At 39.3% G+C, this 25,283-nt stretch overlaps 1 protein-coding gene across 19 annotated transcripts in view; it reads right to left on the bottom strand.

Annotated features, from left to right (window-relative positions):
* The window catches only part of TRDN (triadin), a 255,762-nt gene that overhangs the window by 103,563 nt on the left and 126,916 nt on the right, over positions 1-25,283 (bottom strand). For 18 of the 19 annotated variants that reach the window (XM_075414134.1, XM_075414122.1, XM_075414125.1 and 15 more), the window contains 2 exons: positions 8,392-8,427; positions 5,343-5,396 (listed from right to left, as the gene is read on the bottom strand). The exons of the other annotated variant lie outside the window; for it this stretch is intronic. In XM_075414134.1, the coding sequence (XP_075270249.1) occupies positions 5,343-5,396; positions 8,392-8,427 (90 nt within the window). The remainder of the gene's footprint in view (positions 1-5,342; positions 5,397-8,391; positions 8,428-25,283) is intronic. 19 annotated transcript variants of the gene reach the window in all.

Raw genomic sequence — 25,283 nt, 5'->3', positions numbered from 1 at the left:
TTTCAGATTAGAAAGCTTGTGTAAAATAAGCGATTTCATGCTCCATTTAAATAAATCCTGTATGTAAAGAATTCAAGGTTGTAAAGTAAAATCTTATAACATTGTAAAATTCTTCCCCTTTACAGGTGTGCATTGTGACATAAGTCAAGAACTCATTTTTCCTTTCCCATTCAGAATTAGATAATGATCCAGTTTACATAATCCTGCGCACAGTTTAAGACCTCCTAGTCTGCAACATTTTCACAGACCTGAGCTGGGATGAAAATGTCAGTGGGTTGGAACAATTTCTGGAATTCATCTCCAACCACATAATAGATTCCTGCAGACACTAAGAGCAGCTGGGTGATGAACTATGGCAATAGCAGCAAGGTTTTAGCTGCTGAGGATACAGTGCATTCCTGGCAGATAAGGACCAGAGTCAGCTGTGAGGCTTTGCTAAGCCTGGTGGAAGATCTCTGGGATAAACAGGTGAGGACCTGGACCTGGTTTCTGTTGTCCTTTTGCAGGCTGCTAGGGACTGAGATCAGATAATTTACACCTTCTGTGCAAAGACAGCCAGGCTTGTGACTACCCCTTTCAAACCAGAAGGAAACTGAATAAGTCAGAGCAGATACGGTGTTTAACTTCCCAAAGAGTTAAGGTGGAATAGGGGACTAATTATACTAACCTGGACCTAAATAAAAGCCTCTGTGAGTCAAAAGGGCTGCAGAATGCTCCTGCACCTAAACCCAAGGACCCTGAGCAACAGGACTAATATAGGTAGGGTTTCATTATTTTCTTTACCGCTGCATAAACACCTACTACCTGAGTGAGGATTTGTTTTGTCTCGAAAAAAACTGCAAAACCTATCCTCATGCATGCAGTAGATTACCTCTATCATTTGTGTCTGAAGAGTTAAAATCTAAACCCAGAAAATAAGCCCTTAGAATGACTGCTTACACTACAAAAATTTCTGAGAGGGTTAGCATCAGGGACTAGAAAACTGAACAGACTCTTTCAGCTACCAAAGAATTTTCTTGGTAACATCTGTACCACAGAAATACATACAGAGATGCTAATCAGGAGCAATGGCTGCTTATAAAGAGAATTTGCAGGTCACCTAGAGGCACTGAAACATCAGATTCTGAAGAGACTGGAGGATGGCAAACTCTACTAGGGCCATGTCCATGTATGGTGAGAGAGAAACAGAAAGAAACGCTGTTCCTCTCTTTTTCCTCTTTCCACAAGTACTTACATGGGGTTGTATAACATACAATTTACACTGTTTTTTGATGTCTTTTCTCTTAGGTGACATATCTACACAAGAAGATAAGAAGCAGGTGGATGATTGTTGCACAGTTGTGGTGTGTGATTAAAACACATCCCTGACATGTGACTTGAGAGAGCTACCTGACTGTGAGAAAAAGAATCCATGATAATTTTGCCTGTTCCACTGTGCTGGTGAATTATTCAGTAGATGTGCTGAATTTTATTAATATTTTGTAGCATTTACATCATTTTAGCATGCTTTCAATGTACTTTTGTCATATAGGCGATTACTAAAAGACAACAAATGAACCCAGCTCCTTAATAAATCTTTTCTCCATTTCAAAGTATACCTGCTGTCCCATAAACTTTCTTCCTTTTTCAGTAGAATAGCATTGGTTATACCATAATGCGAGTACAAAGATTTTTCCTCACTACCATTTTAGTTGCTGTTGTTCACCTTGAAGCAAGAATTAAAATCATTTGTCTGTTAAGTAAATACTGCCCATTACCGGTAGAACCAGTAATTCATCTTGCATTAGACAGATCTGAACCTCTTGAACCGATCATCTAATCAGGTTTTTCAGTATAGGCTGTGTTCTAATATTCTCTACTTACCTCAAGAACTCATTTCCTATATAATTTCCTGTATTACGTCCCCCCTTTTTTTGTCTTTCTGCCTCTTACCAACAGTGGAAAAATCAGTGTCATAATAAAATAATAATAATTCTAGCACAACTGACAGAGTCAGTTTGAGAGATTGCATGCAGCTGTCATCTGAGCGCTTAAACCTGGCTATTTGTCTGTCATTTTATTCTTTCTGGGTCCAAACTAAATTTTATTGATTTTCAAGGAGGAAATGGTGCTGAAAAAGAGTTTCTGTTACGAACACAATGGGAGCAATGAATAAGATTTTTTTAGCCTGTGTGTGGAGAGGATGATGGGAAAAATTAGGTATTAAAAATCAGTAATTATGCAGTTAAGTGACAGTAGAATATCTGTTAAACATACCATAAAATTAAATTAAAAAATGCAAGACCATTCCAGGGAAATTCTAATCTGCAATTAGGATTTAATTTTTACAGTGCTGAAAAGAGTTAGATCTGATTTTTAAATCAGTCAAACCATCAGGGGAAAGCACTGTCACCGATGCTTAAAAAAGGTGCAGGAGTGTTGCCTATAATGCGAGGTTATCCCAGGAGAGGGACTCACAGCTGAGTTGTTCCCAGCCCTGGCCCTAGCTAAGGAGCGTGCAGGACTCAGTGGCACAGAGGCTCCTTGCTGCCTGCTGGGGACCCCGGTCACCCTTCTGCTAACTTGATTGCAAACACGCGCTGCGTGGTTTGAGCTTGTGCTTCCTTCCCTGCCCTGCACCCCATGCACTGGTTTTCCTCACGGTGCCAAAACCGACCCAGCGAAATTACCAAGCTGAAGTGTGATGTGTCTGTGCCCCACCTGAGGGTGGCAGCATGAGGTGGGTGCTCAACACCTACACTCCTGGCTCTGAGCAACCTTCATGTCTAGCAAGCACAGAGTGCCTGGGAAAATCCTGTGGAAGAAACCTGTGCCCTCCTCAGGGAAAAATGATAGACAGATATTTTGTAAGGCTGGGTTGCTCTCAGGCCTGTCCTGCTGGCACAGCTGAGGAGGTGATGCGCCTTGGTGAAAGAAGAGGAACTGGTGGTGGGGCTTGGGATGGGAACATCAGAAGACAGTGTAACTAAAGAAGACTAATGTCATGAAATATCTCCAACTCTGGTTTCTCCCTTCAAAATAGCATCACTTGCGTATATCTATGAAACTGTCCTGCTTTAAAGCCAAATACCATGCTCTCCAGCCCAGCTTCAGATGGGTGCAAGAAAGTTAATTTTTTCCAGTTGGAGAAAACGCTAAGCGTGAAAATACCGGCTTTGAAAATCAAGTAATGATAGGTATTGATTGAGGGTGGTTTCCTAGAACAGCCATCAGTGTCCAGATGCGGAAGTTCTCATAGAGTTCCAAATTTCACATTCACTTTCTTTACTTTCTCTATCTAAACATATGGAGATAAAAATAGTGCACAGTGCATTAGGCAGGATTTTCTTCCCCAGTGACATTAAGAACAGGAACATATGTGATGTAGAAGCACTGGAAGATGACCAGCTGTGCTCTCAGTCTGTTCAGTCTGTTAATAGGACTAAACCTTCAGCTTTAGGCATTCTGGGGTACAGGTTGTGACGTACGAAGATATGTGAAAGAAAATAAAATATGAAATTGGGTAATGTGTTTAATTTACTGTACTAATAGACATTAGTCTACTTACAATGTTGCCAAACCAGCATATTTAATATTTTACTATGGTGAGTTATTCCGGAGGTAAATGAATTTTCAGAGAACAGTGCCATTTGGGGAGGGCAAATAAAAATGTAGAAGTCAATGCCTACTGCTCTTTATCACTTTTAAGGCAAACTAGATATTTAGAAATGTGTCAGAACAGACAAACTCATTTTATTTTTCCATAATAATCCATGCCAGTTTTTCTCCTTTTCTTTATCTTAAGCAGAGTACTGTCATCACCATTCTTGCCAACAAGAAGACTCATTGGAATATTTTTCAAAAATGAACACAAATATTGGATGCTAGCAGGTGGAATGAATTAATTATAAGCATATGCTTCTAACATAACGATTTCTGCAGTGTACTGTCGAGATGTCTAAAGGTTTAGCTATACAACACATTTTGGCAACAAAGCTGCTTTAAGAAATTATCTGTTACACAGATTTAAATGTATGTGGAGCCTGACTTACTGAAATGATCTAAACTGAACCCCCTGCCACACACACACATTTCTAGGACAGTTTTTAGCTCTAAGCCATGGCAATAGTGTGGTTTACACTGTTCTCCCAGTTGTGTTAGCACAACTGAACACGGTGTCAAACAAACACAGCAGACAGGGACTGAGAGCATTGCTGGGGAAATGATGCTGCTTAGGCCAGCTTCACACAGTACACCATACAGCTGTACAACATGCCCCATGATAGCCTGTACTGACTGCAACTGCAGGCTGTAAGTCCTTTTGTGTTAGAGGCAACTGAAGATGTTGTTGGCTTGCTCTGATCCTTGAGCGATTTCCAATCTCTCCTACTGATGCAAGTTATTGTTCCCTTGTTCAGTGGAGGAGATCTCTGAGATAGACTACTGAAAAGGTCTGAATTAGAGGAAGACAGCCAGAAAACAATCTTAAAGGAAAAAAAGAGAAAAGATGCCAGATCTACATAGATCCATATGGCCATATAGCATGGGGTCAGCTGGAGGCCGAAAGCAGCAAAGGGAGTGGGCTGGTCACCCCTGCAATGCCAGCACCAGGCACAGCTCAGCAGCACAGAGCCTGGTGCAGCAATGGCCGCCCTACTTTGGAGTAGAATAATATAATGCTTTTATATTGATCATATTTTCACATGCAAATTCCCTGTTTCTTTGTTACTTAATTTAAAATCCAATAAAACTGTTAATATCCTGTGTATTTAATTGTTATTCCTTACATTAGGTTTTATTATATTCATCAGAAATATGATGTGGCATTTTTTAAAGGATGGCTGTGAAGCAGAACAGATCAGAAATCAATAAAAGTTTGTGTATCCGGATATGAATTTCTGCCATTATTTTCTTTTAAAAAAATTTGATTGTCTTTTTGGTGCATATTTATGATTATCTAAGAGCTCCATTTTTGTAATACCTACTGTGAGACCAGGACTTTGGAAAAATCAAATCCCTTCTTGAATACAGCTGCATATGGAAATTAATTTTTGTAAGTATTGCTTTTAATATCAGTTTTTAGATTCTGATTCAGTTTGTGCTCTCAAGCCCTGCAGAATGGCCCAGTATTGCACCTTTCAGCTGCCATGCGAGGACAAGCAACCACAATGATAGAGATCAATGCAAAATGCTGCTGGTCTTAACAAGGATTTCACATGCAAATTATCACATTAATTTAGAGCAAAAAGACAAAAAAACCCCAAACCGTGGCTTTTGTGTATTCCAGCAGGTGGTGCTACGACGCAATAAACCGCTTCAAGAATACAAGAAATACATCGAGTGTGAGCGTTTTACTCCTTTACCTGGTGCTGCTGCCTTTTTGGTGGCTGGTTTGGCTGCAGGAGCTTTTGCTGCCTCTTAAAAAAAGAGAACAAATTACTACAAAGAGCTATATCTTAAAAAATCCAGATATCTGAGGAAAGGCTTATAATGAAGTACAGCCCGAAGCAATTTTTTCACTGAAGAGTTGAAGAGATTACGCAAAGACAAAAGAACTGAGTTGCCTTCAGTAAACTCACAGGGATAGCAACATAACCGTCCAAAGGGCTAGTAAATTCTTGCCATTAGGTACTGAATTGCTTCTTTTATCTTTTTCTGTCCAATAATTCAATATCTGCTGGCAAAGCATAGCAAAGCAGGTATCTAGGGGTTTGGGCACATGGCCTCACCGCTCAGGCAGCAGCTATGGGCTGGAAGCCTCCACATCTGCAGCTATGAGAGCAGCAGGTCCTGAACCAGCCTACGACAGCTGGTGAGGATTCACTGCTGTGAATTCAGGAGTGGTGCTTCTTGGGATCCAACAGCTGTTCAGAGTGGCATCCTCTCCCCTAAACTGAATCTCTCCCTCATGAGAAAAAGCGAGATTGGGCTACTTCTGCAAACTACATTCACAGACACAGCTGCACCAGGAATCTCTCTCCATCCTGAGGACTGGAGGAGCGTTAAAACTTCATGTTTGATCCTGCACTTGAAAGAGCAACTACTGGGTTCTCCTAGCAGAGAAACAGGGTCTCTCAGGGAGGCCTCTGCTTAACTGTAGTTCTTCTGTTCTTGATCTCTTCATGAAACATTTGCACTGTCCTCTCTTTGCAGAGTTAGGACTTTTCCTTGCAGAATGAAGATCCAAACGATGAAAGGTATGTGCATCCCTAAGCAAATTTGGAGAATCTCAGCCCTGGATGGAAGAACTTAACTACCCTACTGGACATATTTACACTTTACCAGTGTTTAGTTAATAATTATTATGCTCAGGAACTACTAAAACAGACTGTACTTAAATCACAATAATTTAACAAATATCCATAAACTAAACTGTACCAACTTTCATAACAGATTTTTTTGTATCAACTAGAAGATCCTCTAACTTAGAATTCACATTTCCGTATTGTGAGAGGAAATAATTAATCATTTTAGTCACAAGCTGAATTACAAAATGCAAAAAAAATGTTAGTTAATCCTTCACATCTGTCACTGTGTTATTACAAAGAAAAAGAATATGGCTAAATCAGGAATGTAATTTTGAGCTCTTCCCCTCCAGTCTTTTGAGAAGTTCATAAAAGAAGCATCAGATTGCCTTGTGTAACAGAATGAAAACAAAATATAGTTTGCATGTGTGGGACTGTTTTGTTTCCATTCTTTTAAAAGTCTGCAGCAGATAATTATATCCTAACTTAGTTATCATCGCTGCATGGTAATTACTTGGGGTGCTCACTCCTCCTTCAGGGAAATACATAGAAGACCTTGAAGTAGAGTTTGCTTAGTATTACTTTCCTGAGTGCCTGTTCTTGCAGTAGAAGCAGAAGATCTGACACACATGTTCTATAAATGACAAGAAGGACCGAATACCGAACTGCAGGAATCCAGCATTTATTTGCTTCTGAGCTTTCAGCTAGAGCTTGCTGGCCAGCAAGATTTTTTTTTTCTTTTTTTTTATAACATCTGTGAAAACACATTCTTTTTGTTCTATCAAGATTTTTATCTTCATTTGAAATATTTCATTTCTGAGCAAATAAATTAGTTTAATTGAGGAAAAAAATTAAAACAAAGGATAATTTTGACCAAAAACTTATGTAATTTATCTATTTATTTAAGTTTTCAGTAACATTGAAACAAAAGTGCCAAATATTTTAAACTTTTTTTTGGAAGCATATGCTTTTTAGTTTGTAATTCACAAATAATTTCAGTGTTAAGGACTGAAATATTCATCTTTATATTACATTATTTTTATTTTATTTTTTATTTTAATTCATCTTCATATAAATAATTACGAGCTGAAAATTTCACCCTGCAAGTTTCACTCCTGCAATGGAGCTGGGATGTTTTGCCATAACAACTGCTGGGGAGTTCTCCCAGGAGAGGAATCATGTGCCCAAATCAATAGATCCTTTAAGACCTGCTTGCAAACAGGCAGTTATTTCATTAACAGGACATTGCTTGTAAAGTAAGTCCATTGACTCTTTCGTTCAATGTTTCTGCAAAATTTGAGTAGGAAACCAATGTGTAAGCTTTTCTTGATTGCCAAAAGAAATCTTTCAATAAAGGCCTGCAAAACTGAGGATGGCGGGGGATTCTTCTGCCATATAGGTCTGGAAAGATCTTATTTGGAGGCGGGAGTTAGTGCATTCTTAAACTGTGAATTTTAATAAGATTTCAACGCCCCGTAGCTTTACTAATTTTTCTTATATACCGTACTTTCAGAACAGAGATCTAAGCATGTGAAGTCTTACCAGTGAAACTGTCTTACTGTCCTTACTGTGTTGAGACTTACTTTGTATCCTTTGTTGCGCTCACAAATTTGTAGAAAAGGAAGGGTGTAAGAGTTCCCTTGCTAACAGTTCCATGTTTTCAGAGAATTTTTTGGTTACTTATACAGCAGAGCCAAGCCCCTACCTCTTTTCTGCCTCAGAATTCTCTGAATCTGCAGTAATCAGACAGTCAGGGCCCTTGTTTTGCATTTGTGAAGATGAATTTTGTGGTCCTCAGCATGTTGGACTCAGTTTTCTGAGTCCATTTACCAAACTTGCTGCCACCGAGAGCACGTTCAGCTAAGACCTCATTTGACATTTTCTTCCCCATGAAACCTTTGTTTTTGAAGACAGTGATAGAAAAGAGACAAAGGCAAAACTGTCAGTCACAAAGTTGAGTGTGGAATTAGAAGAAGAATAAGAATGGATTTAGAAAGTAGGAGGCAGCTGAAGTCTAAACATGTCATTTTTCAATTATAAATGGTGTAGCTACTTTCTCTGTGTTTTAAACAATTCAATAACTATTATTTTGGATTATCGAAATGTGCAGTTTGAAACTACATGACACATAAAAGAAATCATAACCTATGGCAGAGTAGTTTCTTACTTTTGAGTTCTTTGGATGCAGCAACTTCTTTTTTATCTGAAAGATAAAAAAAATCACATATGCATAAAAACGGTTAGGAAGGACATAGGTAGATAGAAAACTGCAGTGTGTGCTTTAGAGGTGGAACAGCTTATTTGCTGCAAAGTGCGTTTGAATGATGCAGTGAATCACTTCTCTTTTGTTTCATGGCATAGCTGCACTGGTTTAACCTGAAGTGCAACAAAACCTGTGTAAATGTGAACATTTTTGTTTGATTTCAATATAGTAATAAGTGAGGGTTTGACATATGATTGAGTTAGCACGGCTTACATGTACTAGTTGAGCCATGGTCGCCCACAATGTGCACACCGTCAGTTTGCAGAAATGCAAGGGAAGGTGTGCTAGGAGCCGAAGAATAGAGACGTATAATGAAAGGCATTATCTTCTTACAATTGTTGACAACCATTCCTACAGCTCTTGACGACCACACAACTGAAGCCTAGCTTGGAAGGCTGCACGTAACACCTAGCCAGAACTCCAGCTGCCACATACTTCCCACATGCCGAAGCAAGTGGAATATTTTCAGCTGAAGAGAAGGGAGAGAGAATCCGAGTCATCCCTCCAGTCCAGCCTGGATGAAAGGTCCCTGCTTCTCCAAACTTTTCCCAACGTTCAATTAAAGTTCCAGCTAATGTATTTCTTTCATGTTTGTGAAGAAAAGCACACATATGACTCTTACCAAAACTGAGCCAACATGGAATAGCTTATGAACCTGAAGAAACTCAGTCAGTCCTATATATGGACCACGTATAAGTAGGAAAAAATCTGTCCATGGTTGATTTAAATAAAGTTAAAATAACTAGGCTATTTCAAAATACAGCTTGGCCAGGCAGCCTACTGGAGAGACTTAACTAAGTTGCTCAGTCTCAACTTCAGTTAAGGTGGTAGTTTCGTGCCACTTTTTTGTAGGATTTTTTTCTGATGGCTGAGAGAAGATGTGGAATCTTTACTAAGCAGATGTAAGTGGGCAGAAATATTCAGTGACAGCTTCTCTCTCCGTTATAATTCTCGCTGTTATTTTACCTCATGGCTTTTGTCAGAGTACAAAAATCAGACTTCTTTACAAACTTACTTGGGGCCTTATGTACTTTTTCAACTAGTTTCACCTGTACAACTAGGAAATGGTTCATGGAGGTCCTGTGAGACAGGAAGTAAAGCGATATAGAGAGTAGTGATAGAAGTTACTCCCCTGGGTGGCCATGAGGAAATGACCACCCTCTCTAATAATCTCTACTGTGCCTAGAATACAGGCAAGATAATGCTTATGTCCACAACACATAGGAATGATAAATCAGTTGTGCTCTTAAACATTAATACAAGAAATACTTCAGTGCAGAATCTGCCAAAATAACTACCTTGCAAAACCAAGACTATCTCTTTACTGACAAATAATACAAAGTTGCTTCAGCTTCTGTTGCACTATAAAATACTGTGAAGTAGTTGATAGGAGATAAGGTAATGCAAACGACTGCCAAGTAGTTTAACAAAAAGTCCTGAAAAATTCAGGGGAAAATACATTTCTGTTTGGGTGATGTGCTGCTCTGAACTGAAATGTTTCTAGGTTAATCCTCTGCTTCCACAAACTTTCTGTGAAAGTATGTTTTGTAGGCATTATTTAAAAGTATGATAATTACCACATTTAGATGAAATTAATCATGAGGCAGCTTTCAGCCACGTTATCTGGCTGAGGAGCCTATGGAAGCCTTCAAGAACTGCCTATTAGTTGCCAGATATGGAAATTTTGAAAGGTGTTTATTGCAGCGATATGAATCATTTATCACAATAATCTTCTGTTGCTGGAGGTTATAAAAAAAATAAATTGGCAGCATTGTTTTCAGTAACAGACTGGATCTAAATAAAAGCCTCAAGTTCTTTCTTTCCTTTTTTTATAGAAGTCATCATTTATTAGGACAACATACTTAAATACATTTTAGAACCATTATTTATGTTAAAAGAATCAAAGTGTTTTTCCATCATTGGAAATACATGACATATAGTAAAGTCTGGGTAAATATCTGGACAATTTTTCCGGTAAGAAAATCTTAGAATTTGGTGGTTTTGATGTAGTTTTGTTTTGGTATAGTTTGTTTTTTAAGAGTGGAAAAATTACCAATAGGACATGATGATATGACAACATAGCAAATTCCAATAGTACATGATGGTATGAAAATACAAATATTTTTACTCTTAGGTTATACTTCTCAAGCCAAGGTGCCTTTGATTTCTAAAGCCATGTTTACGCAGCTAGGCTGGAATGATTTACAGAATATTGTCCACAGGATATTTTGTAGAACCTTGAAGTGGAGATTCCTTCGAAGGCATAGAGTATTTATATCTAGCACCTCAAATGAAATAAATGACCTAAGCACAAAGAACTGAACATTTGGTGGATCTCACAGAAAGAGAGAAAACTGATCAGGGCTTCTGAAGTCTCTAGATGTAGTTTCCTGCTATAAGGCACAAATAGCATGTAACTAAAAAGCTCAAAGGAAAATAATACCAAAAATTAATTGAACAATGAGTTATATTAGAGTAATTAAAGTAATTAATTTTTGTTTTGCACAGGTCTAGGGTTTAACTTTTAAAATATGGGAGTGTGGCTGGGCAACACATCTTATATTAGAGAAGGTTTTTATAGACATGATGTCTTTTTCTTAAAAATAACAACAAGTTCTCTAGCCTCTTGGTGGGTCTGTTTTTTTGGGGTTAAGTAAGAAGAGGAATTTCCAGAAAAAATTAACTTTTTTCAAAAAATACCAGTGTTAGGCAATATATGAACATCATCCTAAACACATCTTTGCCAATCAGCCTAGGAAGTATAATCTCCAGAGCTTTGGGCTATTTTATCTTTAGAACTTTACATCTGAAGTCTGGCAACAGGAAGATGAGTATATGGCATGAGAATGGCACCCGCACTTCCTGGGAGCCACTTTACTTCATTAGGCCCCATATAACACATGAACATCGGTCTGGGCTTTCTAGCAGCCTTGACCAACAATGCAGTTAAAAGCAGTGTGACTGTCCTTGGTATCGGTGACAGAGTTAGTAGATATCCAATAACAGGGATTGGGGTTTATTTTCCATGAAAACCCCACTTCCACAACAATATAAAGCAATAAAAAAACACTTCAGTAAACTTACTATAGGAGATAATACTTTGAAATCTCATGCTTCTGGAAATTGGGTACTGAAACTGAAGCAGTCAACTGTTTAGAAGTTACTGAGGAAATGTCTGATATTCAGATCCTCTTAGGGGGTTTATTTACACCACCCAAACACTGAGCAATCCAAAGTTTTTGGATACCTCACACAACCCTAGCCACAGAATTTAACAGACTGAGAACCACAGCTAACAAAATAATTCGTCAGCTGTGGAGGATGGTGAAGCACACTTTTCTTTTTACAGTTATTCTCAGGAGACATTTGAAGACAGTTGTATTCTAATCTGTATTCTCAAAAAGCAAGCATGGTTGTACAGGGTCCCCTCTTCCCTGGTGAATGAACAGGTTTTTCTTTTACCAGCCCTTTTAAAAGATTATAGTACACTAAAACTTTTTTTTGTTATTTTGTTAAAAAGCACCAAATATGTAAACAAACATGATCTGACTTTGTTCTTATCTGTGCAGACTAAAAGGATCAGTTTTGAATTCAAACTAGGAACGAGCATCTGGCAGTCAGCACAGATGTATCTCAGTGAAACAGCAAAGCAGTACTTTATTCTTTCACCTCTTTTAGCACATAGCCCGATCTTTTCCTCAGGCCTCGATCAGCATTCTTTTGAAGTAAACTAGCAGTACAGAGTAACTGCAAATGACATCTAAACTACACATGGGGCAAGAAAAAATATCCCTTTAAGCTTATATATTGCTTTTCATGCCAGCGAGTCCCGAGGTTGGTAATAAGCCATTAGACAAGGATGCCCCAGTGCTCTAGTTGTTTGAGTTTAAACAAACTTCCAGAGCAGAATATTTCAAACATTGCTCTGAAGTGAATTCTAGATCTGGGGTTCACAAAACTTTTACATCTTTTTTAGCAATGGATTTATAACACAATGTACATTGTACATATGAGAACAACAGATCTCCAGCAGCTCCATACAACCTAAAATTATTATACATAAAAAGAAGTTCTGAGAAATACATGGGTCTCAAATTGTACTCTCTTGAAAGGCTTCTCTGTGCTTTTTCTTCCTAGAAATCTCTCACTCAAATATATACAAGCATATAGAAAATTCTTATATTGAAAGTGTTACTCAGATAAATTAATATTTCAGAGACATTCTATTGATAGTTCTGCTAATGATGCATTGTTTAAAATAGTTGTCTAAAACCACTTTTATTGTTGGAAGCATTATTTTGTATCTTGTAACTAAAACAGCATTTCTCTCTGGAAGCTTACCAAAGAACATTATGGTAATATCAAATTTACAAACAGAAACTAATTTTAGCATCCACTAGATGCCTCTGAAAGACACGATTCAATGAATCAAAAACTGAAGAGAAATTTAAAATGTTAAGCATATACTAAAGAAGGAATTCTCATCTTAAACATCAGCTAGCTCTGACCATCCACCTTCTCCATCTTTTAGCTAATGGTCACATACTAGAATGGACTTACTCAAACCTCACTGATGTGCTAATGATCTACATAGACACACAGAAAATAAGTTGTACGGTGAAGATGCCTCACACAACATGACCATAGCCTTACCAGCTGACTCACAGAAGAATGTTTCTAATAAGACTTGCATCATAGTTTTGCCCTTACCATTTATTTTCACTTAGGAATTTGATTTGTTTTGTAGTTAAAATTTGGAGAAGAAAAAGAGAAGAGAGCAGAAAAATGAGCAAAAACTTCAAGAATCAGAGAGTTGTGTTGAAAATTTATTTTCCAGTGTCTTGAAGTCATAATTGTACTGGTTCTCCAGAAAAAAGGCTTCTGACTGTTATTACTGACCAAAGGGCAATCGAGAGCATGCTTTGGGAGCTTGGTTCTGGCTTTGCAAATGCAATACAACAGCAGAGCGTTTAATACAATGCACCTTACAAGTACAACAGCTAATGTTCCCTTTGATGCCCTGAGCAAGAGTTCACAAGAGTGGAAATAAAAATGATAGCAGGTGGCATCTGATGGCTGAGAATTTCCATCATGTGAATGAAAAACATAATTAAAGTCGCCTAGAGACCAGTCTCAGTACAGTCTGCTCCCAAGCTAACAGATGCACCAGAATTTAAAAACAATTTATTAAGTAGCAAGATTTGCAGTTAATGCGATTTACAGTGGTAAAAGAGCAAGACACCCCAGACAGCTGAGCAGTATGAAGAATGAACTGCTATTGACCATATAGTATTTCAAGTAGCATTTTCAAACCTCCTATTGTAATATACTGTGGTCTAGCATTTTTTTTTCATCTACTTGGACTTCTTAAAACTTATTTCCACGGAATTCCAACATTCTGAGAAGTGTTTCTTTCTTTAAGAATTTATTACACATTTGCTTCCTAATTTATACTACTTATGATAATTTTACACTGATTGTATGTCATTAATGAAGTAATTGTCATCTTATCACATGTCAAAGCTTTTAGGAATGTTTTTTGCTTTTATTTCAGTCACTTCTGAAATTGCAGATGCCCCCATGTAGGACATTTTATCTGAGTGCCTGAACTTTATATTGTAGTGTCTCCATTTTACAATTAAGATTTTAAAAATTTCGTATTACAGGGAATTAAAACAATATTGTTTCTTCTATTCAGTGGGCTGAAAATCTAGGAAGGCTTATCAAAACTGCTCACACTAATACAAGATTCATTTTCTAACATACTTTCCCAAAGCCCTAAAATTGGACATTGGCATAAAAGAGCTGTTCAGAAATACCAATGTTTTTCCCAAGTGGAAAAATCTATGTTTGGACCAACACTTGATTTTGTTCTCCATCTTAATCACTGAGCATGATATTGCCATATGCTCTATGACAACTACTGACAAAACCTCCTCTTGCCTTTCCAAAATATAATTTCTTGGTGAACCTAAGAAAGGCATCTCTCTGCACCAGCGAGGCTGAAGACTTGCACAGGGAAAAGCAAGATACTACGCCACTGCTGCTTCCAAGCTGTTCCCAGACCCATTTGGTGACAGCAATAAACTCGCAGACCAGAGTCTAGCTATGTCGCTTTGAGAATAACTTGGGACTTCTTGTCCTTACAATTCAAATATCCACAAAGCCCTTGTTCCTGTCCTTTCTTGTTTGTTAACCAGTTAGAGGAAATTCTAGGATCTAAACAGCCTTCTTGACTGTTTTGTAAATAAAATAGTACCTAAGGAAGAGTAGTGACAGACCTAATAGGTATGCCTTCTGTAGTAAAAATGCTCAGGGAGATTGCTGGGAGAAGCCAGTAAGCCTTGAATCCCAAACTGCAGGTTTTGTGTTTAAATCTCTTCCAGCTTTTGGACATGAAGTGAGGGGAAACGCAGATGACATTACTATTGCTGGGTGGAACTGGGGGGAGGTGGAGGTTCTGGAAGGTAAAATCAATTTTTCCTCAAGCGACTTGAGACTGGACTATAAGAAACAATTATCGAAACGTACAGATAACCAATGTGGGATATAAAGGGATTTGAAGAGTTCAGGTCTATGGAAAACTAGCTAACTAATTAACTAACTAATGAAAGTTTTTCTGTTGTTTACTACAGTAGAAAATAGGTGATAGTGCTCTAAAATTTTGACAGATCATTTTCCATTAAAGTAGGAAAAATATTGAAATCTGCTCTTCCACTCTCTTTGGAGGGTGCCCTCTCTCCTTACCATCATCTCCATTTCCTCCCCACTCACAGTAGCAGGCTTTTTCATCATTTCTTTGGTGTTTCTGAGTCCCTTCCAGTCACCAGCCCTTGCATGCGTTGCTTTCTCACCCTGCTGTCTCCTCACATCACTGTGTCCATCCCCATTTACAAAGCAGCTCTGTATTCTGTGCAGCCACTGAGGGCCTGAAAGCCCTGAGCAGCACAGCATCAGAGGCAAGTAGTAGCCTAAAGCGCACAGAGCTTTCCAGAAAGCTGTGTGGCAATGCACGTGGCTGAAATGTTAAATGTTACCTCATACATATTTCCCAAGATCATCAGAAAAGTTCACTCAACAGAGTAAAAATAAAGCGAGTAGACAGGGATGTGAGCAAACAAGTGATTCAGCTACACTTGTAGTAAGAAACAGCCTGCACTTTGGGAATGGCCAATTTCAACTGTACCAGTGATTCATGGTTCCACTAATTAGTGATTTCTCCCTTCTGCTTTGTAATTGCTGAGATGGATTCAGTCTCCCCCACTGCAGAGCAGGTGGAAACATGTTCCATTGCCTTCTGCATTCATCAGGAGTGGTTTAAAAAAGCAAAACTCTGGAGCACGATGTGAGATCAGTCATCCACACACAGGAAGCTGTAAGTGCAGTTAATTACACAAGCTGCAGTTATTTAGGGAAAAGGTAATGGCTTTTGTGTAGCAAATGCAGGTAATAACATTAATTCTTAAAACAGAAGAATCAAATATTTTCCTGGAATAAACTGTCATTTGAAATAGTGTAAATATTACAAGAGCTGAAAACTTCAGCCTTTTTTACCTTTTCTTACAACAGCATGGGGGATATACTGTCTCTACAGTTTTCTTAAGAAAGCTGAGCAACAATACTTTTTGAATGATTCACAAGAGGATCTTTTTTACAGTCAGAATAGGCTTTGTTAAGTGTATGTGTGTTATGTGTTGTTGTGATATCTCTTTCTGTACTTCTCAACAGATTTCTGTTTCTTTCTTTCTGTTGGATAGAAGGAGGTACAGATGGCATCTGTAGATGTTGCCACTAGGATGAAGATATTTTTCATACTTCTGAACATAGATGTAGTCAGCATTCTCACTCTGTGAAAAGGGAGATCTTGAAATAATGTATTGTCCATACGCTCATCTTTATAGGTGATACACTATTCTAATTACACTCTTGTAAGTGAAGCAAAAGCTATGAGACAGCGACCTCATGAAGAATCAAGCTAAAAATCAATGCACTTATAACCATAGCTATGTATGGCTCTTTCGCTTAAGATCATCTGCCTGTTCTATTCTCCTAATCATTCAATAGTAATTCATCCAACTTAGTCTCTCAAAGCTATGTACAGCAAAGCCACAAAGTTGGCTCTGTTTCTTGAAAAACAGATCAAGAGAACAAGCATGGCCATTGGGAACATTTACTGAAAGGTTAAAGAATTGTAACTAAGAGTAAGTGTAAAGGATGTCCTACTAGAATTCAAGAATACCTGTGGTCTATGAAACTTTATAGGGGACTGGCATCCGAGAGACCAAATTATACTTTCAAATAAATGACATGAAAGTCTTTATGTATTCATTAAAACTTAGTAAAAACCTTAAAAACTTCATTCCAAGGTCAAGGGAAAATTTAGTTGTTTTTTTTTTTTTAAGTGTAAAAGAAAAGAAAAGAAAGAAAAACAGCTTGACCCAAAACTGTGAAGATCCCTATTGACTTGAGCTGTGGGTCAAGCCTTCTACTTGTCCATTCAGGGACAGCAGAAAATAGGTAGCACTGCATAGATATGTCATTGCAACCTGCTTGATGTGTCTGTGCATGGATGTTTCACATAGAAGAATTATCTTAAATATCAAGCCTGCTGACTCAGATATACATCTTATTTTGAGGGCACAGAACTGTTTTCCTTCATTAAAAAGATTAACTTTGCATTGTTTGAGGCATAGGAATCTTCTAATCCTGTTACTTCTGGATGTGACTGGAAAAATAAACACTGCATTAATCCCCAGACCAACATAAACATGGTTGATGCAATAAATTAGATTCTTTAATTAAAACTATGCCACCCAGCTGCTTGCACAGCACAGGGGCTTCATTCTACATATCTGAAAGTCCAAAGGCAAACATTACTTGGTTACCTTGGTGGCCTTTATATTGTATGTGTATCACCTTTGAGCTTGATTATTTCTGGGATCATATTTCCACAAAAGTTTCTTTACAAGAGGGACAACGCAGCATCAGAAAAGATTGCCTGTCAGACACTAAAATGACTCCTTTGCTTTACACATGATTCTTTTGCCAGCTCATCAGTACAAGCCCAAGCCTCCTCCCTTTTCTCTGTGTTTATTAAAGGCTTGACATTTCTACTTCTTTGCCAACTAGATCTTACCACCATTATTCACCATTTGCCTTTCTCACATCACTCCCTGCATTGCGCAGTCAAAGATGGAAACGAACAAACACAGAGAAACAGGTCTCGGTGCAGCAACACTCAGCATAGCCTTGAAAGTGCTCAACTCACAGTAGTTAGCAGAGCAGCCACTGAAAGGTGCTTACAGTTTATTTGTCTGCTGCTGACATTTCATGACAGAGCAGGCACGTCAGACAGTGATTATTCACCTTCTATTCTAGAGCTTTTTCCACGCTACACATGGAGGCGGGCCAGGATGGAAAGGGAGACAGAAATTCCTCTAAAAGTAATTCACACTAAACGAAAGAGGAGGTCAGTCTTCCACTTCAGAGTCACCACATCAATCACAATGGAAAGTCAGTCTTACGTTGAGCCAATTGTGACTGCAAGGTGAGGGAGAGACAAGGGGAAGGCAGGAAAAACTTATTTCTAACTCTTTACCTTGTTGCATATCACCTCATTTCTAGCTCTTGAACACTGAACCCTAACCATGTCCTGGAACGGCAGAAGTGTTTGGTTTGGTCTTGCTATGAATAATGTTACCATTCCCAGCTGAAGAAGTCTTTCAACAGGCAATAAGGGATAATATTTTCAGAAACACCATAGTGACCTTGCAGCCTGTACTTTTTTTCAAAAGTGGTAGAGGTGTTCAGGATCTCAGTTCTCACAGAATATCAATGGGAGTTATGTGCCTGGCCTACCTTGATATGCTTGTAAATCCAACCAGTTGCTAGCCATGCTAAGTCTTTAGGAACCTAAATATCTTGGAAATCATGTTGTCAATCACTGCTGCTGCTGAAGCATAGAATTCAAAGTCCACTGAGTGCTTTGAAACTGTCAGCGTAGGACATATTTGAGCTGCCTTTGGTCTTGTTTCAGGAGCAGACTCTCTGAACAGCCAGTCACTGGTAGACCTTGAGAATTGCTTTTCTGTTGTGTTTGCATCTCTACTCTGCTGAATTTTTTGCCTTGTCCCTCACTGTGACCCCATTTTTATTCTTCTATTTTTATCTCTTTGGGGACCTGCAATTTGTTTTTTACTAAATATCCATATCCGTCTCTTGATGATTATTGGAAATATCAATTAAAAAATCAGGCTTTCCTGTTTTCCGTGTAAGACTAAATACTTAGAAGATGACTACCTGTCGTGTTCAGCTTACAGAGGCTTAAAAAAATAAAACAGAAAGGAAGTTCTGTTTTTTCAATGAACCTGCAAGACAGTTGTCTCCAGCTGCATTCCTGCACTGACTCTCCAGTGCATTCTCTTTTAGCTTATCATGTGTATCTCTGAAGATATACCTCCATAATATTCAAGGCTAGAACACACCATCGGGTTATCTAGTCTGACACTGTTGTCAGAGACTCCTATATTTCAACTAGGCACCTTTTCAGCTGATGTGTATCTTCCATTAGGTAAACAATCATCTTCTGCAGACATCAGGGAAAGCAATATCCACCCTATGCTGTGGTAGTTTATCACTCTTAGTGTTGAGAACATGTACCTCATTTTCAGTCTGGATTCAGTTAGCTTCAGCCCCCGGTCATTCGTTCTTGTTAAACTCTTCCTACGAGATTAAAGGGAGATATAGTAGCCTGAATCTTTTTTTTCTGTGAAGGTACTTAGTGTCCACAATAAGCAAGTAATCTCTTTCTGAGGAGATTAATAGAATACTTTATTCCTCTCTGCGAAGAACATGCTTAATTTGTAAATAACTTGAGTGACTTTTTTCTGTTCATTCTCTAATTTGGACACCGTATTGGCAATTAAGTTTCAATGTCTCCAGTGTCTTGCATGCAGATGGTTTGTGGCCATGGTCTGTGTTCCCTGTTGCAAGGTTTATAATTTCAAGGCTGTATGAAAAATATCAACCTCAACTCGCCATTCACTGTGTCAGTTTTAAAGCTACTTTCCAGATCTAAATGTAAGTGGCAATATAACACAAGAGGCAGTAGAGAATTGGGCCCTGAGGTTAGAAAGACTATATTTGCGTGCCTCTTGAGAATATAACTCTGAATAATGGGATAAAATTAAGCAAGGGAAAATTTAGGCAGACTGGGATGAAATACTTTTTAACTGTGAGATCTATTAGCTTGTAGAATAATCTTCTGCAGGAATTGATGAAGGCCTAGTTACTTCAGACATTTAAAACTAAACTGGATAAAGCACTTAAAGATATTCTGCAAGGAATCATCCTGCATTGCCAGAGGGAAGGATTAGATGACCTAATAGGTCATTTCCATCTCCACTTGCTGTGATTTTGTTGTACAAAGCCTCACAAACAGGTAATTGTTAGCAAAGTCAAGAGATGTCACTAAACCCTGCCTGTGTCAGAGAAAGAAGAGTGAATAACATCACCTGCTGTTAACTGTGCAGGAATCCTAATCCAGCATTTCTGTGGGTTAGTAAATACAACCAATGCTGAAGGCTGGGTGCATAGCTTGTGTCTGAAAGCAAAAGCCTCTACTAATGAAAAAATGTCAGGAAACAGCAGGTGAGTTATGAATAGGATTCAGGAGAGGAGGAGTAGGAAGGAAAAAGTGAGGATGGGTCTGACGTGCCTAATAGTGTCATGAGCAAGTTATGAGTCAGAAATGAATCAGCCTGTAGTACAGGAGATGAAACCTGGAGCTCCAGTCAGCCAGCTGGGAAAACTAGATGTTTTTAGAGGCTTTGGTATATGGGCATTGATTCGTATAATGATATTACCAATTGAAATCATAGTCAAAATGAGACCAGAGCCAGGGTCTTTGCTAAGTGTTGTAGAAGCACACAGCAAGGCAAGCCATGGCCCCTGCAAAAATGTACAAGTGGATGAGCAGTCTGGCAGAGAAAGCTGTCAAGAGAATATTGATGAGTAATAACCTAAAGAAGGATCACACAGTTCTAAGGCGCATAACTTGATTTTCCTTTTTTGTGCGTGTACTTTAACATGATTTATTCCTAAATTCGGTCTCAACTCATAGCATACTGTGCTCTCTTAATTATTAATTTCATAAATACATTTTTTCTACATGAGGAATCACCAGGTAACTCATTGCTTATTATTTCTGTTACTTAATTTTTACACTTGTCTCTCCTTCTGACATCTCTAAAGCTAGTTGCAAATAAATATGAATTCTAGGTGCCTGTACTGGATCTGGCTCGAACAGAGTTAATTTTCTTCATAGCAGCCTGTATGGTGCTGTGTTTTGGATTTGTGAGTCAAATATTGATAACCCACCAGTGTTTCGGCTATTGCTGAGCAGTGCTTGCACAACATCAAGGCTTTCTCTTTTCCCCACTCTCCCTGCCCCCATCAAGCTGAGGAGAGGCTGGGAGGGGACACAGCTGGGACAGCTGACCCAAATGCACCAAAGGGAGATTCCCTACCATAGAAGGTCATGCTCAGCAATAAAGACTGGTGGTAGAGGAAGAACAGGGGGAGGGTGTCTTCCAGGGTGGCCGTTGCTCAGAGACTGGCTGGGCATTGGTCTGCTTGTGGGAGGTGGTGAATGACTGTCAGTGCATCACTTGTATTTTTCCTCTTTCTTTCACTTATTAAGCAGTCTTTGTCTCAACCCACGAGTTTTCTCACTTCTTGCTCTTCCTATTCTCTTTCCCCATCCTGTTGGTGGGAGAGGAGTGAGTGAGCGACTGTGTGGGTGTTTAGCTGCTGGCCAGGGTCAACCCACTGCAGTGTCATTTTTCATAAAAAATAAAAAATAAAGCAAAGAAACAGTCAGACAGGGTTTCAACCCTCACAACTCCTACCTTCTACATGTTATAGCAGTCACTCTGAAAACAGGCCCAGCTCTTTCAAAATGTACAATAACAAGTATACATGCAATTCAGTTCCTTACCACTGCAGTTTTTACCCCTTCCTCATACTTTGTCTAATAAGCCACAAGAATATTTGTGAATAAACATGTTTTGTTTTCTGTATGTGACCAGCCACTTTCAAAATATCTTGGGCCCTCTTGGTCTGGCTTCACAGCTCTATTTTGCCCTTGTAAGCAGCCTAAATTCAGACAACCTCTACACCTTACTGGCACTTGCAGGTATGACATTGGGGTTCTTTTGAAAGCACCCATCTCACTCCCATCTGCTGGCATCTGTCATGTGACACCTATCACATTAGGAAACAGGAGACACATGGCAGTGCCCAAGCCAGGCTGCCGAAAGCTGTCAGCTCTTCAGTTAATACCTAGCTGGAAATACACTCCTGGGAGTGAGCACGGTAGAGCGAGGAGTTTCAAACCCTGCTCTTGAAGAGACAACAGACATGTCTTCCTACAAATGTGTGCAAGCTCAACCCATTTGCTCATCAGAAAACATCTGGGATCAACATTTGAATCCCAGATGAAGCGTTCATTCCACTGCAGATGGATCCACCCAAAGTATTTCAGGCAGTGTAGTGTGCATCTGTTCCTCTAGATCGATGGGTATGCAAAGCATGTTTTTTTCCTAAGTATAAATTATATGTTAAGGTATATTTTAATCCTTGTCTATTTTTCTGGCAGTGCTGAAAGTACTGTCATTCCAAAATATTTCTTCTGAGAAAGGCGCCACATTTGGAAGGCATTCTAACATGTTTCTAGCCATGAAAGCAATAGAATAAGGAGTGTAGGGAAATAAGCAACAGGTTCGTCATTTCATCAGCAAACTCATTAAATAGCCACTTTTGAAAGCAAACAAGACAGGCATATAGAATGAAAGCAAAAGATAATTGGCCACCAGGTGTCAGTAGTTATTCTCTTATTGTAGTGGAAGGGTTACTTATCAAGACTGCAAACCACCTTGAGTCAAGGAAGTCACAAAATTAAACTGATTTTTTGTTGTTGTTCAGACCAGGAATTTAAAAATTATGAGAGGAATTTGTGTTTCTGTCTGTATAGAGTACAATAATACAGAACCTACCATTCGTGTATAAAATGGTCTTTTCCCTCCATATCCTATGAAATCATTGCTTTTTTGCAAATTGCAAAGATTGGCCTTCAAAGCAAAGAAAGTGCAGTTGATGAAAGTGCATCTGTGGTCGATCCATGCAAGAAATCACTTGGGACCTGGTAGGTCTTCTTCACTCTATCCTGATCACCTCCACTCTGCTCTGCCTACCTAGTACTATAACATCCCTCCTCCAAAGTGTGATCAAACATAGACTTTCCTGCCAGCTACGTGGTCTCAGTGGATGACAAGGCAGCACGAATAACCTGGTTAACCTGGTTCTATAGTAGTCGTGAGATAATGTTTTCAATTTTTACATCTAAGATTAGCATTTATTTTATTTTTTCATGACTGCAGAGTGAGTTTACTTGATTGTTACAGTGACATCATTAAAATGTACCTCAGTGTTTGTAACTTTAAACCCCCAGAGAGTTTTCCTGTTCAGAAGGCAAAGATTTACTTTGGTATCTAGAGAGTCATCACCACTCCCCTTCTCTGCCACCACTGCCTGCTGTGAAACATGGCACAGTATCATGTGTCATAGACATATCTTTATCACAGTCGGGTCTTTATCAATGATCTGGGTGAGAGGATCGAGTGCTCCTTCAGTAAGTTTGCAGACAACATCAAGTTGGGCGGGAGCCTTGATGTGCATGAGGCTAGAAATGTCCTACAGAGGGATCTGGACAGGCTGTATCAATGGGCCGAGGGCAATTGTATGAGGTTGGACAAGGCCAAATGCCAGGTCCTGCACTTCAGTCACAACAACCCCATGCAATGCTACAGGCTTGGGGAACAGTGACTGGCAAGATGCCTGGCGGAAAAGAACCTGGGGAAGTTGGCAGACAGCCAGCGGAACATGAGGCAGCAGTGTGCCCAGGTGGCCAAGAAGGCCAACGGCATCTTAACTTGTGTCAGAAATAGTGATGCAGGAATAAGGAAGTGATCGTCCCCCTGTACTCAGCACTGGTGAGGCTGCACCTCAAATACTGTGTTTGATTTTGGTCTCCTTATTACAAGAAAGACATTGAGGTGCTGAAACCTGTCCAAAGAAGGACAATGAAGCTGGTGAAGGGTGTAGAGAACAAGTCTTATGAGGAGCAGCTGAGGGAACTGGGGTTGTTTGGTCTGGAGAAAAGGAGGCCGAGGGAAGACCTCGTCACTTTCTACAACTACCTGAAAGGAGGTTTTAGCCAGATGGGGGTCAGTCTCTTTTCTCAAGTAACGATAGGACAAGAGGAAATGGCCTAAAATTGCACCTGGGGAGGTTTAGATTGGATTGGAAAAATTTATTCACGGAAAGGGTTATCAAGCATTGGAACAGGCTGCCCAGGGGAGTGCTTGAGTCACGATCCCTGGAGGTATGCAAAAGACTTGTAGATGTGGAACTTTAGGGACATGGTTTAGTGGTGGACTTGGCAGTGTTAAGTTTACGACTGAACTGGATGATCTTAAAGGTCTTTTCCAACCTAAATGATTCTGTGATAGAAGCATCCGCAACACTGGCTGTGTGCAACCACTGCAGCTTAGCTCCCTGATTCAGACAGGGGCTGCAATGGGCCTTAGTAATGGCTTGGATGCTCTGTTGGAAGCATGTGTGTACCAACATGACAAAATACAAACTAGATCATGCTCCCTGATCTGCTGTGAGTTGATCTGCATGCCAAGACCTTGACTTACAGAACTGCTCAGGGAGGCACCTGAGTTTGACACCCTTAAAGTGTTTGTCACTGCGGGTCAGAGCCCAGGGATTCTTGAACGCTTGTCCACCTGATCAGGTCATATGTTTTTAAGCAAAAACATTTTCTTCCTAAACTTCATTTGCATTGGTTGGTGTCCCTGTTTTTTCGTTAGGGAAATAGTGAAAGTGCATAAAAGTTCGTGATCCTTAATCCAGCTAGCATTGATTTGGCATTCAGAAGACATATATCATAAGCCCAGTGGACAATTGGCCTGGGTGACGTGTCTATATCTTAATTTCCCTGTGTGGAAAGTGGAGGAAAAGGCATTGACTGTCCTTCTAAAGTAGTTCTAAGATTTACTATAAAAACCTGCCACACAACACCTAGATATTTTTATTATTGTTATTATCTGAAGTTATGCAGCAATAACAGGAAGGCAAGATCATCAATGACAGCTGAGCAGAGCTTTAGTTAGAAAATGGTGTGATGATCCAGGCTGACATTTTCATTCCTTTATAAGCTCATTTATTGCCTATAGCATTTGTTGTGAGAAGCAAAGAAAAGTGGGAAAGCAGTTTGAAGCAATCAAACTCTAATACAAAGGCTGCTAGTGAACATTATGAATTTTTAGGGAAGCTGATAGAAGAAGGAGCAGAGAAACTCCAGACCCTTGAGACTCTGAGAAACAGACATCAGGAGACACTCTGCAAGCAAACTGAGTACCTGAATACACCAGTCTCTGCATATTCATTTTCATGTAGGGCTGGGCACTAAAACTTTAACAGAGAGGGTCCCCTTTCTCAGTCAGATTGCAGGCTGGACACCTCGAAGCGATGCGTCCCAACCACCGGGAGCTTTGGGATAGCCTGGTAAACCTTGTCTCTGCCAAGGCTCAACAAGCCCCTTCACAGGGATTTGGAGAGGCAGGTCCTTCTTTATCCAGCATAGCACTGGATAGATTTTTGTAAAATGTTTTGAAGTGTGACTGTGCCAGATCCTTGTGTCTGACAATTATGTTTGTTTAAGCAAGACC

Source organism: Opisthocomus hoazin, chromosome 2 (assembly GCF_030867145.1).
Source record: "Opisthocomus hoazin isolate bOpiHoa1 chromosome 2, bOpiHoa1.hap1, whole genome shotgun sequence".
In the NCBI taxonomy this organism is placed as follows: Eukaryota; Metazoa; Chordata; class Aves; order Opisthocomiformes; family Opisthocomidae; genus Opisthocomus; species Opisthocomus hoazin.
Note: the sequence above shows the minus strand (reverse complement) of the source record. Positions and strands in the feature narration are given on the sequence as shown.